Here is a 15312-nt window from a genome sequence, read left to right on the forward strand (position 1 = left end):
GTTCGTGCTTAGAATACCACCCAGAAGGTGACTAATTAGGCTTAATGACTTTGCCACAAGATACGAAAATAAAAATTAAAACTCAGAACTGAGAATTTTAAATATTTATATTTTATAGTACTCGTTTCAAATATTCGTTGATCAATTAACAGCTTGAGACAGATCTATAATTAGAGCGTACTGTTTCACATACTACTACAATACATAAACTATTTTCGTAACATTAACAATGTTGTTTGTTTACAAGCAATGCAATAATTATACATATATTTTTGTTCTAGCCCGCTGAGTAAAGAAATGCAAAAATATTGGGACCTCATGTTGTTACTTTTTGACTGGCCTGTTTGAAAATCTTGGCTCTGAAAATAATTGGGGTGATGTCGCCCCCCCCCCCCCCGTTCGTGTCGAGTGATATGTCAGCGTATAATATGTTCCTTATTCATATAGCCTATGATACAACAACATAACAAAAGCTCACTGCGATCCGAGAACACAAGTTGGCCATAACTTCAGTCTGGGGGCATTTGAACGCCGTCAGTGTTGGTTCCTAATATAAAAGAAACCTCAATAACAAGCATGTTCAAATAGAAACATCGCTGACCCTCTCTCAGTATTTGAATCATGCTTCTGACTAAACAGCGCCGCAGAGAGCCAAGCCTGGCTCCCGACGATTATAGCACCGCCCCTCTCCCTTTACACCATTCAACTTTTTCCTCAGTATATTTAGGAAAATGAGAATATACGCTATTTTTGATCTGCTTGTTCTCAGATCCCTGGATATTTAACCGGGCCCCCTAACTCACTCCGGGTCCCGAGGCTGCACACCCCTCTGACGCGACTTCACGGTCAGGCATGTGTCTAAATAGAATTACTCGTATAGATTAGTATATACTTCCGAAGGTCGGACCGGCGTATTATTTCGATGCTTTAACAATTTTAGCATAAACATCCGGGGAACTTATAGAATGTGTATGAAGGGTAGTGTAGGTATCCTTCCTTATGTGTACAGTTAATGAATTTGAATAATGAACCGGGTTCGTTTAATTTATCCGCTGCATGCATCATTAGAGAAGGGCAAAATATGATGCGTATACACCCAGCAGGGCACTCGCCACAGACGTCTTGTGGACATTTTCCTTTTCGTCTGCAATCGAAACAGAAATGTTTGCAGCTTTCAATATATATTTTGTTCTTTGAAAATGTGAACAGGTGGGCGGAGAGAGGATCGTGATGGGGGTAACTTTTTTTGTTTTCCTTACATGTATTGCTAAAGGATGCCGATGACTTAAGCCTACATGCAATGAATTTTACATATTACATTATATTGTTCAATGTGTAGTTCACACCGCTTACCTTCTGATTGCTCAGTATCATCACTGACGTAATAGCACCCATCAATATGTTGCCATTGTATAATCTTCCGTAGTATATCCTCTTGCAGGAATTCATCGAATCCAGCCAGGCCACCAAATAAAACTGAAAATAGGAGGGTTTTCAAATTGCGTGTACATTGCTACCAATTTTGGTTAGGGTTAAGAAGGCTTAGATTGGAGTGCATATGTTGTTTGGAAACAGGTAAGAGAGGAGTGAAGTAAGACGACTATTTTGACAGGCGTGGCAACTTATAGCAGACGACAGGCGTGTTTAATTAACAAGAGACAGGCATTTCTAATTAGCAGACGACAGGCGTCCCAACTTAGCAGACGACAGGCGTGTCTAATTAGCAGACGACATGTATCGTCTCATAAACTGCTTTGGGTTAAAAACTGACATCATATGGCAGTTTCCAGTTATACTGGTACAGAAAGAAAATTAACACCATCATGTTAAAACAATGACTTCCTGATCTATTATTCAGAGTTGATGTATGAGTACAATGTCCCTAGTAAGAAGACGAGTATACAATGCCATGAATACGAGTTCGAACGAGTACATGATGTTTACTTTTACCAGTATGCTACCGTGAGTACAGACCAGGACGAGTAAGAGAACAGAAGAATTACTCAAGTACGATTATGGAATCTAGTATTCAGTGGCGTCGGGAGATCGGTAGGAACATGACGACTATTTCAGCGGGCCACTTTGTTCAATTTTCCTTAAATATATCATGAAAATAAGACTACATTTTTCTTTATCCCATATTACCATGGTCCCCATTGGTGTATCCGCCCCCCCCCCGACCTGCACCCTACGTCACCAGGCCTGACAGTACTCACTACGTATATATAGCGATCTAGTTCACTTACCGTACTCGAGATAAATATCCTGTAGTTTGCTCGGGTAGTCTTCGTTTTGAATTGCGCAAAACTGGGAATACATTTCACGAGAGCAGTTTGACAAGATTTCGTCAAAGGAAGGGTATAAGTAATGACCACAATTCATCTGTAAAATGGAGAATAAATAATCAGAATACCTGTAATATCACGACGGATTGCATACGTAACATCCCCCTCCCCTCCCCACCCCCCCCTAACATACCACCCACATCAGCGGCATGACGCTGATGTATCTATAAAATTTAAATTAAATAAAAAGTTTGTTCAAGTAAGTTACCAATAATTGTCAAATGGCAGACCGTATACTTAAATCAGTAACCAAATTTTAGTACTTTATTAAAACTTCAATATTCCCTCCATTATAATTTCTTGCTTATATGTCACTTGAACTCTCCAGCCTAACGTACCATCGTACAGTTAGTGGATGTGTCCCGGATAAGCTTGTTTGTATTTATCGCATGTTAAAGCTGCACACATTTAACCTAGATGTTCTCTTCACAACGCACGTGAAGCATATACATCCTGTTTACTTGCATGGATACCACATACTCATTACGTATGTTACCTATATTTACTTCCGTAGAAAATGATAGCCAAACTTAAGGTTATCCAGATTTCTTCTTCATGGAAGAAGAGCTAGTATACTGCTATCCGCCATAAACGAAGAATCATATGGTAACGTTTTGCTTCAGATTTTTTATTTATTTTTAGTTTGTTAAAATGTTTTCTATCAACCAATAGAATGGAATGTTCTGTTTTATCGCGTTTCAATATTTTATTTACTATATTGTAAGTATTATACAAATTTAATCTTAACCCTTTAAAGCTGAATAGATACAACTTGAAGATATTACCACAAACGTATGGAAAGTTGGCAAATTGTGTTAATGAGACTCAGAATGATATTGCATCCACAAGTTCCTCAGAAACCAATTATTTGATTACACCTCAATACAAATAATATATAACCTGCTTGTCATGAGTTCGATAAATCTGAAAATCGTTGAAGTCAAGTTGGGGGAAATTTGTCTAGTCTTATGGTACCACGGGAGATTCGAGAGATACACGGTCAGATCCCGCGGAAAAGTATAATGTCCGCATTCATTGGAGTCATATTGCTTTAAGTAGTCTTTATAATCATGAAAGTAAACCTATTTATGTTCATTATCCATCATCTTCGTATCCCATAATTGAACATGGGCTCCTGAACCTGGGTTGCATCCCTCTGCCCCCCCCCCTCCCCGCACCCCCTCTCTCGTCAGATCTGACCGTAACCAAACTTACCCTCCAATACGACAGCAAGAAGAGAAGTTGATGAGTTCCACTGTAGCCTGCTGTACAGTCCATCTGGTCTAACATATCACGGGCACATTGATCGGTAATGGAACATACGCCAAATCTATGCAAAAAATAATGACGGTGGTATATATAGATATATACATCAAGGGACTATAAAGTACGTATTATTACGCTCCTACATGCCTGCGTCAATATATTTATCACTACTCAATATCACGGTATTTTATAATACACGTTATCAAAAGTAGATCGCATTACGTAACCCGAAGAACGATTGAAAGATTGAAAGATCGGAGGAGTTGGGAGATGGGGAGAGTGGAAAGACTCAGAGCCCGGTTGGTGGGAAGCATGCAGCTATACTCTCTTAGTTCCAAGAGTGAAACTTCAGTCTTTGAGGGTCACGAGTCTGGATGATATATGTACAGGGTGTTTGATGCAGCGGGGGTCGATCATGTTATCAGCTTCAGGTTCATGCTGACTTTAAAAACTTCTACAAAAACTTCAAAACAATCGAGAATCCAGTAGATTGAAACTAACACACAGGAATTGTAGTGGCAAGCCTTGAGGGTGGCGCTCCTCGCTGAGCTGACACGATAGTTATTTTCGCTCTCACATTTTTGTCGTGTTTTTGACTAATCGTTGACTTGTTACTCATCGCTGTACAACGTAAAATGTAACATCTGGACTAACAACTTTCACTTTGCTTTTCTGGAATATAAAAAAGGATTGGTATGCAGAGTTTTCGTGAGTTTATATTTTTTACTCGTTACCATCACGATTGTTTTGCCTAACAACAGGCCTTTACCCGCATAGCCTAACACACATGGACATGGATAACCACAGACTTACCTACAGCCCAGATACGCTTCGAAGTATAAGGTCACATATGACCGATTTTGAACTAAGGCCACGGGTGATCAATAGATTAAAGGAACTTAACATTGTTCGCAGGCGTAGAGGCGCACGAGCCGGTATTCAGGAGAGGTTAAAGCATACAAAGGCATCAAATTTCAGCTTTCCTTATGGTTTCTCGTCAAATATTAACAGTCTTCAGGGGAAATTTATACATCTAGAACAGACAGTTGGAAATATGCCGAACCTATGTTTTATTGCCTTGCAAGAAACGAAACTTCAAACAGTTGGAAACAAATGGGAAGGTGAGAATGTTCAACACCAAGTTGCTGACGAGGCTCTTCAATTGCAGAATTTCCACATGTTCCGCCAAGATCGCGGATTCACGGCTAATGGCGGTGGTTTGATGACCTACATATCGAAGGAATGGTCTATCAATACTCCCAAAGTGTGTTTCACCTTGTCAACACCAGACATTGAGTTACTTGCTGTGAGAGCTCGTCCTCGGTTTCTGCCCAGTGACATATCAAACATGACTATCGTAAATGTGTATACTCGCCCTTCAGCAAACTTCACGGTTTCGAACGCAGCGTTGAAAAATGCTTTAACATCAATTTTAATGGAGAATCCGCGTTCATATATCATTATTGTTGGGGATCTCAACAGGGACCGTTTACCATTCCTCGAAACAATGGGCTACAACAACCTCGTAAATTTTGTCACCTTCCCAAGATCTAACACCATTTTGGATGCTGTGTACGTTAAAGGTTGGAGTTACTTCACTGTCAAGAAAATGCATCCTATAGCTACATCAGATCATTTCAGTGTTCTAATTATGCCACGATACACAGAACGTTATCGAGAAGTTCAAAAGATACCAAGACCAAAGGAAAGAGACACCAGGAAGAGTAATGTTGACAATTTACGAGTGATGTTGGATTCAACAGATTGGAGGGTTTTTACAGATACGTGTGACACCTTAGATGAATTGACACAAGTAGTATCATCTTACATCAATTTTACAACTGATATCTGCATTCCTTATAGGACAATGTCACACTCAGAAGTTATGAAAAGATTGCCAGCCGATGATAAGATCAAGCAGTTGGAGAAAGAGAAAAAGGAAGCAATTGATGATGGTGACACTACTCTACGGAACAGGTTACAGAGGCAAATAAACAAACATGTGTTCAAGAGGAGGAATGAATACTTTCAAAAGGTAACAACAGACAAACAGTCTCTGTGGGATCTACTCAAATCAATACGGAAACCAGATGAACAGCAAAGAAACTTGGTAACTGATGAGTTTGGCCAAAAATTAAGTCAACACTTCGGACGTTTTAATGATGCTTCGAGCAAAGATATTTCATTTATACTACCAGACCTATCAACTGCTGAACCACCAGTAATACTAAAGAAAGATGTAAAAAGACAATTTGGACTTGTTAAGATAGGAATTGCGTCTGGTTTTGATCAAATTCCCTGGTGGGTGTACAAGTATTGCTCTGAAGAATTAGCTGGCATATTCACTAATTTATATAATGTAAGTTTACATGAGAATTCAATTCCGTCCCTATGGAAGCATGCTAAAACATCACCTGTGCCTAAAATCTCTATTCCAACATCTGTAAACGATTTTAGACCAATTGACATGTCCAGCATTGGTTTTAACTGTATGCAAAAATTATTATTTCCATACTTGACGCAGGCCATCGTATCACACGGTGATAAAAATCAGTTTGCCTACAAAAAAGGCGTGTCCTGCACAGATGCTATACTCAAGCTCGTACATTGTGTTGTTTCTGGTTTAAATCAGTCACTAAATCAGTCACAATCTGGTTTAAATCAGTCACTAAATCAGTCACAACAGTCACTAAAGTTTTATTCTTAGATTTTTCAAGTGCTTTTAATACGGTTTTACCAAATCGGTTAATCCAAAGTTTGTGTAGTTTTATCAATGAGCCTTGGCTTATACATTGGTTGGCTAATTTTTTACAAGGATGGTCTCGACAAGTCAAGCTACAGAAAGGTTATTCAGAGGAGTCAAATATTACAGTGGGAGTCCCCCAGGGAGGTCCTCTATCTGCGTTACTTTTTACAATATACACAGATGATATACGTTCTTCAATGGGGTGTGATGTAATTAAGTACGCTGATGATACAGCCATATCCTGTAACATTTCAAAGCGGACACACCTTGAAAATCAAAATGACTATAAATACTGTATTGATAATATGGTCAATTTGTGTGAGCAGAAGAACCTCTTACTTAATCCAAAGAAATCTAAAGAAATAATTTTTGAAAACATTAACATTAAACATCAAGGTCTCATTCAGACCAGGGATCAGAAAACTTATGTTCAAGGCTCCATTGTTGAGCGGGTGTCTCATACTATGTACTTAGGAGTTGATATTGACGCCAAGTTAACCTTTACTAAACATATATCTAAATCGATGTCTAAGGTGTATTATATTGTATCAACGTTGGCATATATTACTCCTTATTTTCATTCTAATGTAAGAGATAAGGTTTTCAGCTCATCAATTCTGCCAGTGATTGTGTATGCAGTTCCTGTCTGGTATCACTTTCTACTTGAAAAGGACAAGAAAAGAATTAGAAGTTTCTTGAAATACTGCTCCAAAATATTTAATCTCGACTATGAAAGCCTTGTTGGTAAAGTAAACACTGCTGCTAAAAATGAATTCATAAGACTAGCTAAGAATATACATAGTTCTAAAGATCACCCACTTCACTCCGAGTTGATCTCTCTGTGCAATAGAACCAGCAAGTACAATCTACGTAATCCTACTATCTTGCCATCTTTTAGAATTATGCTTTTTAAGAACTCATTTATCTACAGAGCAGCCATTTATATTCAAAATGGGTTCTTAGAATCTCTGTTATAATCCTTTTAATCTTGAATCTTTTAAAACTTCTATTCCTCTATCTTATTTCTTGTTTTTGTTTCATGCTTTCATTTTTGTACATGTTTACGTCTTTTATGTATCACTTTTTTTTTTTTTTTTATGTGTCCTATTTATAAATGTTATCATTTATACTGGAATAAAGAAATTGAAATTGAATTGAAATTGAGAATGGTAGATTTTGAGGGAAATGAAGCGAGTGGGAATTGACCACGAAGTGGGTCATTGGGGGTAACAGTGCTAAAATGAAACCGAATTTTGTATGCTAGGCAGATTGGACTGCTTATGTTGCATAGACTGAGACTGGTGCCGAGAAAAATGATGTATAAATGTGATAAAATAGCGCACGTCTTGTGAGAAGAATGTGAAATTACAACTCAATATGGTCGGTAAAGTTAAACATTCACACATACAAGTTACCTCTGCTGAGTGATTTCAAGCAAGCAGCGGTCAGTCTGTTTTTCAGTCAAGAATTCAACAGGATTCACATAGTGTTGAAAAGTCTCGCATGGCAACGAGTTTGTTATTTCTCTCCGAGACAAAGAAAATCGCCAAAACCGTTTATCAAGGATCCGGAAGATACTCAAATCTGTCAGAAGGAAAAGTTAATTAATTAATATGTAGACCGAACCTTGAGTAAGTAGATAAAATATGTTTGTGCAAATTTTACAAGTTTAAATTAAGCACTTTGAGAATTATTATAAATTCTAAATCATTTTCCAAGTTACTATGTGCGGATGTGCCATGTAAAAACATTGTTACTATATATACTGCATAGCTATAGAAGCAAATTAACTCATCATTAATATAATATCATTATTAATACCTTTAATATAAGGTCTGAAAAAAAAGGTTTGCCTTGTTATTATCATAACCTTTAGTGGGTTTCTTAAAACTTGAGAATAGAATGGATCACAACATCTTACCATTCAGAAAAAAAGACAATTCCTAATAGATTCAACTCAGTCCATCATAAGTTGTCAGATACTTGTTAGTTGTTACATATACTACACACTTTAAGCAGATTAGCGATTGGGTTTCCTTTTCGAAGCAGAAACATCCTATTTTGTCAACAATATATTCTTATCTTAATCCATATCATTTGAAGCTAACCCGAGGTCATCACTAAACATCCCACTCACCCACCCACCCACATCCCACAAGACTCAATAATAATATTCGAACTTGAGGTTTAATTCTTACTTATATAATTCTTTCTTAAGCCTTTACGGTAAACAACTTTTTCACACATATAAACCCTAAATTTTCTTTTCATTCAAGTCGCGGGGTTGGGAGAGAGTTAACTTTATCCACCTTCAACCTTGCTTGTTCATTATATGTAAGTTGTGGGAGATGTGGGTGTTAAAGTAATAGGCCGATACCATACGGGTAAACCGTGCATATAAGTGTTCATTATAACATGCAGGTGGAGCATGCTACAAGGTGCCATATGAAACATGCAGGTGAAGCATGCAACAAGGTGCCATATGAAACATGCAGGTGAAGCATGCTACAAGGTGCCATATGAAACATGCAGGTGAAGCATGCATGCTGCAAGGTGCCATATGAAACATGCAGGTGAAGCATGCTACAAGGTGCCATATGAAACATGCAGGTGAAGCATGCTACAAGGTGCCACATGAAACATGCAGGTGAAGCATGCTAAAAGGTGCCATATGAAACAAGCAGGTGAAGCATGCTACAAGGTGCCACATGAAACATGCAGGTGAAGCATGCTACAAGGTGCCACATGAAACATGCAGGTGAAGCATGCTACAAGGTGCCACATGAAACATGCAGGTGAAGCATGCTACAAGGTGCCACATGAAACATGCAGGTGAAGCATGCTACAAGGTGCCATATGAAACATGCAGGTGAAGCATGCTACAAGGTGTCATGTGAAACATGCAGGGGAAGCATGATAATAGTTAATATAGTATATATAGATGATGACGCATGATCAATGGATGTAACATATATACAAAACATGACTTACGACTTTTGGGAACGCTGTAATTTGCATTTGTTAATAGATCATTTCGAACGGTCTGTAGAACGCCAAGAGTGGCTTCGATGTCATTAACGATCGATTGGGAATTATCCTGTCGAGGCCTGGTCTTCATCTGGTTCAAGCTGTATTCCAATTGACCTGAAAGATATATCAACATAACACATTAAAACAAGGTTCACCGAAAGTTCGATACACAAATGCATGTTTCATGTATTGATACGTACACAGATGATACCAAAAGGCTACATACGACTGGACAGTGATGGAAGAATTAACATAAAACATAAAACTACACATCTAAATGTATCAAATACAATTTTTGCATTTGTTTACTGATTAGAAAAGCCTTGATATAAATATCACAATGATGACGTTGTCGTGATCACGTGATGTCAATTCTAATGTTACTTTATGGGGGAATACCCATGGGTATGATTGTCAGTTTAACATTCGTATATGTTGGGTTTCGTCCGAGAGGACTTTTCCATTTAATGGTGACTTTTTTGACAAAGCAGTGAACAAAGGTGGGAAACGGGATTGAGATAGCTGGGCCCCCATTTGAAAATTACGAAAAGTGCAACAAGAATACTTAATTAATACATTACAGCTAACCATTCAGACCGCTCCATTCGCCACGACATATACCTACCCCCATCCCAACCCTACCCCTCCCCTTTACTAATGGTTGAAATGTTCCGTTCCTAAGAAAACAGAAAATATAGTAAATTTTCGTCTACATGTTTTTCCACTATTCGCTTAACCGAGGTCATAAAGGATGCGATGCGATGTTCTAATTTATTTAGAAGCAAGAGGATTTTGTCCGAGGTTCAATTTAACATCCTCAGATGTGTGTAACAAATTGTCAGAATTGTTACAACAATATTTTGGTAGGAAAAATCGAAAGTGAGGCGATGAAAAGATTTCTAGCCAGAGCTTTATATATATGTGTAACAGCAAGAGGGTTGAAGTATGTATAATAAACTAATACAGACCACAGGTTCGACGATTGCATTATGATGGGCGGATCGCAAAGGCTTTAGGTGTCTTTTAGAAACAACTGAAGACATTGTTAATAACTAACATGTCTATACGTTGGTATATGCTACAACCATACATTTTAAGTCACCCACATACAGTGGCGTAGGAAGTTACTTTGAGTGGGGGGGCTGAAGACTGATGGCCGGCCGGGGGGAGGGGTCTAAGGGGAGGGGTGTCCCCCTCCCCTTTGGATTTTTTTTTGCATTTCCAGGTGGCCTCAGATGCAATTTGGTGCAATATAGCACACTTCAACACCCACTCCATTTTGTAAACTTAATTTTGTATTTTCACCTGGCCTTAGATGCAATTTGGTGCTCCAAATGAGATTTTTTTTCTCATTTGGAAATGAAAAAGGGGTTTTTTGACTTGCGAAGTGGGGGGGGGCGGAATGATACTTCCGCCCCTCCACATTTTTCACTGGGGGGGCTGGCCCCCCCCCCCAGCCCCCCGGTTCCTACGCCCTTGCCCACATAACTGGTTATTGTAACAAGTGCCAAACTTACGCTAATTCGCTCATTTTGTTGCAGTTAGCGATACGTCTTCCATGACTTCTATTGCCACGTGGTTACAACGCGGTTGGTGTTGCGGTGTATTTATCACTACATGTGTTGAGGAGACTAAGTTCTATAGACCAGATCCGTAGCGAGTAACAACAAACCAGCCTATACATCAGTTCAACACAATAATCTCAAACACAAATGGATGAAATACCAGAGACACATCTTTGACATGCCATGGATTAAGATGAGATGAATGCCATATTCAGGCCATCTTTTTCACAGCCAGTCCGTTAGCTATTGTAAGGCTGTATCCTATTGAAAGTGCATTTCCATGAACAAAAGAGCACAATTCCTATGCAAATATCCTTCAAAAAGAAGAACATCGTTTCCAGTGGCGTAGCCAGATGGAAGGGGGGGGGGTGACCAGATTTCTCTCGGCGCAGAAATGTTCGGGACGAATCGGGGACGGCCAAGAAGAAGAAAAAATGCGCACACGTTTAAGTCATTGGCAAGATTTAAAGTTGTACTACACAAATGCCGTTAAAGTGATGAACATGATAGCACTATTTTGCATTTAAGCCAGAATACTGAGGGGAAAAAAATTTCATAAGGAGGGGCATCGTTCCCATAGACCCCTCCCTAGAACGTACAAAAGCCAAATATCATGCCCCCCTAAAGATAAAGTCGAAATCGCGACAGAGAGTAGAGCAGGGGGAACCACATTTACTTCTGGAGGACTTTGAAAATATGGGGGGGGGGGTTATTTAATCCCAGCCTCCACACTCGCAGACAGAATATTACAACAAATTCTTACGTACATTAAATTTAAGATTCCCCGATACTTACCAAATTTCTTCCCTTAGTCCCCGCTCCCCCGGTGGTTGCGCCCCTGGGGTATAGCTTATATCGTTAATGTAAAAGTCATCAATACAAGCCTTAATTAAACCTTTAATTCTATAACTCTTAAATGGGGACCAAAAATTGGCTTTGCCCCTCACCACATTCCTGTGGACATTTCACAGCGAGGGTGTGGATAATTGAGTGATCAGACGACTAAGATGTAACTTCGATTGATAGCCCGTAATATCTGCCATGGCTGTTATGTAGCTGTTATAAACCGCAAAGTGGGTCACTATAATTTCACCCAGTTGAGGTTTTTTTAAATATTTTTTTGATATAAACTGTTCTTTTACGTCATGCTTCAAAGCACTTGTACTGACAGTATGAGCAGTTTGAATATCCTCTATCTATGTGACCAAGGTTATATGAACTGTTCATACTATCAGTACAAGTGCTTTGAAGCATGACATGAGAGGACAGTATAGAGCGCTATCAACACTGGAAAATTGTCCCAATTCATTCCAACAATTATACTTAGCGTATTCCACCAAAACAGGTTTACTGAAATAAACTACAAACTATGATATATACCATGATAATGCAATATGTATAGGGACAGCTTGGAAATGTGTTCTGGTTAGTATTTGGCCGCGTTTCCTTCTAGTGAAAATTCTAAAAGTAACTTTTTTCCCCGTAAAAACGATAGAAAGTATTATCGTCATAATTGTCACTTAAAAGATGCATTCAGTTGGTAATGCATTATACTTATTTCCTATGGGCGGGTTCTTAAATGCTATTGAGGATATTCCATCGGATCGTCGGTTAAAAAAGGATTGTGGAATAAGGCTGAATGTTCCTGTTTCTATTGAAAAGTATTATTACCATTCTCGGGGTCTTTATCATCTGATTCAACAAACTCTGGAATCTGCGTGTTCCTTTTTTTTGGGGGGGGGGGGTGGTCAGAGGACTACAGTCCGAGGTCCGAGGGAAATATGGGCCGCTAAATGGATAATCATGTAGTCTCATACACCCATGGATGTACCATTAGTTACTGTCCCCGGGCCCGAACTGACTCTCAGCGACCCCGATGGTGGGAAATCGTACATTGTTAACACATGCAGCTGTTTTTTTTCTTTTATAAACACACTTCAAATTCTAACTGGGGAATTATAAACAATCTCTTAGATGATAGATGATTACTTGAAACCAGTTTTTTTTCACAAGGTTGTTTTAATTTCTTTCTTATTTGAAAAATATGTAAAGAAATGTGGAGAAGAAAACTATTGTTCAATGAAATGATTTATTACGAATGGGCAACAAATATGAGTCCCATCCGAATATTCAGCATTTCATTTTCAGTTGTTGCAACACCTATTTTTTCAGATATCGGAGTATGTCAAAGGTTTCGAAATTTTATCACTATTTGTAATGAAAAGAAGTTGGTTATGGACTTGAGTCAAATACCTTAACTATAGGATATAATCATCGACAAATTTACAACTCCAACTGACAAGCCTGCATAAAAGAAGCTTTGTTATTGTCACCAATTTTTTGACCAAAACTAACCACTAAGGGATTACTTTAAATAAGATTACAATTAACTATGCTATACTTTAACATCGAAATGACTAAATTAAATTTGATTATGGTTGCGAGAGGCACATATCAGTACCGTTAATATGGAAAGTTACTGTAAATTATACATGAAATGGATATTATCAAATAACTTACCTGTCCCTATCGCCAAAGCGAGCAAGGAATTTTCATCAGACGCGCGCAACATGCAAACAGCTGTTTTCTGCAGAGCAGTTGTTGCCATGGATACGACCAAGGAACCATCGAAATGGTCATCAGAGCCCCAGTCCCATTCTCCAACACTCGGCTTATCTATTGGCCTCGGATGAATTGGTGTAGAACGGTGAGACTCGGCCCACGATAAAAATAAAAATGTGGTAAAATAGAGCAGTGAAAATCCACCGTAGAAGTGCATGTTGCCTATACCGTACTATTATGTGTATCCTAACGTTATCATAACCTATACATGGAAAGTATCTCTGTAATCTCCCGAGCTCTTTAATGACTTAATTCTGAAAACGATCTGTAAACTATCCAAGTTTGTGTCTCATTCTGAGTTGGTATATATTACAATAAAATACACAAGGTCAAGTTGGGAATGGTTTTAGAACAAATAGACAACATGCTTCAATTAATTGAGATGTACATATAATATGGTAATTTTGACGTCAATCTGATTAAATTGACATTTTATCACAAACGATAATTCGCATAAATATTTGAACAGGAAGTATTTGGCTAGCGTATCGATTTCATGTTTAATCACTTAATTAAGTTTTGCAATCGTTGAGTAATTATAGCTATGATATTAAAAGAAAAAACAACAACACGCTACATCAGTGGCAATTATATAGAGTGTATGCAAAGATACAAGAAAAAACGAGAACAATTCGGTGCTTGAAAAAATGGTGTCCTGAGTAAGAGCTGATCGGAGAAAATGGCGCATGTTTTAAGACACGGCCATACGTCACACATCGGTCAGTTTTATCAAACAAAGCTGACGATTCAATGACATAACTAGCAAGAACAAGGAACGTGAAACAGATTCGCTACTACTGTTCAATCGCCAAAGAAACTGGGCTAGTCGTTTTACTATTCCGTGTTTGTCGGTATAGGCGCCATAGTTCCAATGCAAGTTTAATACAGCAGAGTGCTAACCGAATTATCGTGATGTCAAGGTATTTGACCTTTAGTCTTTTACCAACACCGTCATCGACATCGTCGTCTTCGTCGTCATCATCAGCATGATTCATTTAAAAAATACACATACGGGTATTTAAAGTAAGTGAAGACTCGCGCACAAACTGCAAAGAAATGTCTTATTCCGGTATTCTGACCTAATTTCGAATGAGGTGTAACAGAAGTGTTAGACACCACCATCGATCCCAGAAAATACACACACAGCTTGCTATCGTCGGTAATTATTCACTAGTGTACAGTCAATACATGCAGCTACGGTCAATACCCACAACACAGTGTACATAGCAGCGATGGACATCTCAAGTCTAGATAAAAGATAACAAGGTATCACGTTTCATTACTGTCTGCATTTTGTAGCGACAAGAAAAAACTGCATTTGCAAGTAACGGAAAGTTAACTTTTTCAGAGGGCAGCAGTTTTGGCGAGTCTTCAATGCCTCTAGATGACAAAAATATGTAAACTTTTATTGCATCCAATAATTATTCGCTAAACGCATTGGTTTTGAATAGTTACAGTTACAAGATGCACTGGAGTGCACAGATGAAGGTTGGGGTGGGTTGGGGAGGGGGTGGGGGAGGCTCTCCCACCTCCATCGTCAGTCGGGAATAAAATATTGCAGTCGATTTTCTTCACATTCAGTCGGAGAAGAATCAGACCACTCCGTGCGTTAAGACTTAGCCTAATTATATAGACCTAATTAGTATAGTTAATATACCGTAACTAATATGCCTCAGTATGCAGCATTCGACGTCTAAACTTTTTCTTGAAGAGGACAAACATCAGATACTCTTAGATG

General features: G+C 38.6%; 1 protein-coding gene across 1 annotated transcript; it reads right to left on the reverse strand.

Annotated features, from left to right (window-relative positions):
* Positions 1–89: 89 nt before the first annotated feature.
* LOC139959625 (UPF0764 protein C16orf89 homolog) lies at positions 90–14894 on the reverse strand. Its single transcript, XM_071957405.1, has 7 exons — positions 13473–14894; positions 9349–9501; positions 7773–7941; positions 3561–3675; positions 2247–2382; positions 1354–1476; positions 90–1144 (listed from the first exon to the last, which is right to left on the reverse strand). The coding sequence occupies exons 1-7, from the start codon at positions 13729–13731 to the stop codon at positions 1065–1067; spliced, it is 1035 nt and encodes a 344-aa protein (XP_071813506.1). The 5' UTR covers positions 13732–14894; the 3' UTR covers positions 90–1064.
* Between the last annotated feature and the right edge of the window lie 418 nt (positions 14895–15312).

Source organism: Apostichopus japonicus, chromosome 19 (genome assembly GCF_037975245.1).
Source record: "Apostichopus japonicus isolate 1M-3 chromosome 19, ASM3797524v1, whole genome shotgun sequence".
NCBI classification, from domain to species: domain Eukaryota; kingdom Metazoa; phylum Echinodermata; class Holothuroidea; order Aspidochirotida; family Stichopodidae; genus Apostichopus; species Apostichopus japonicus.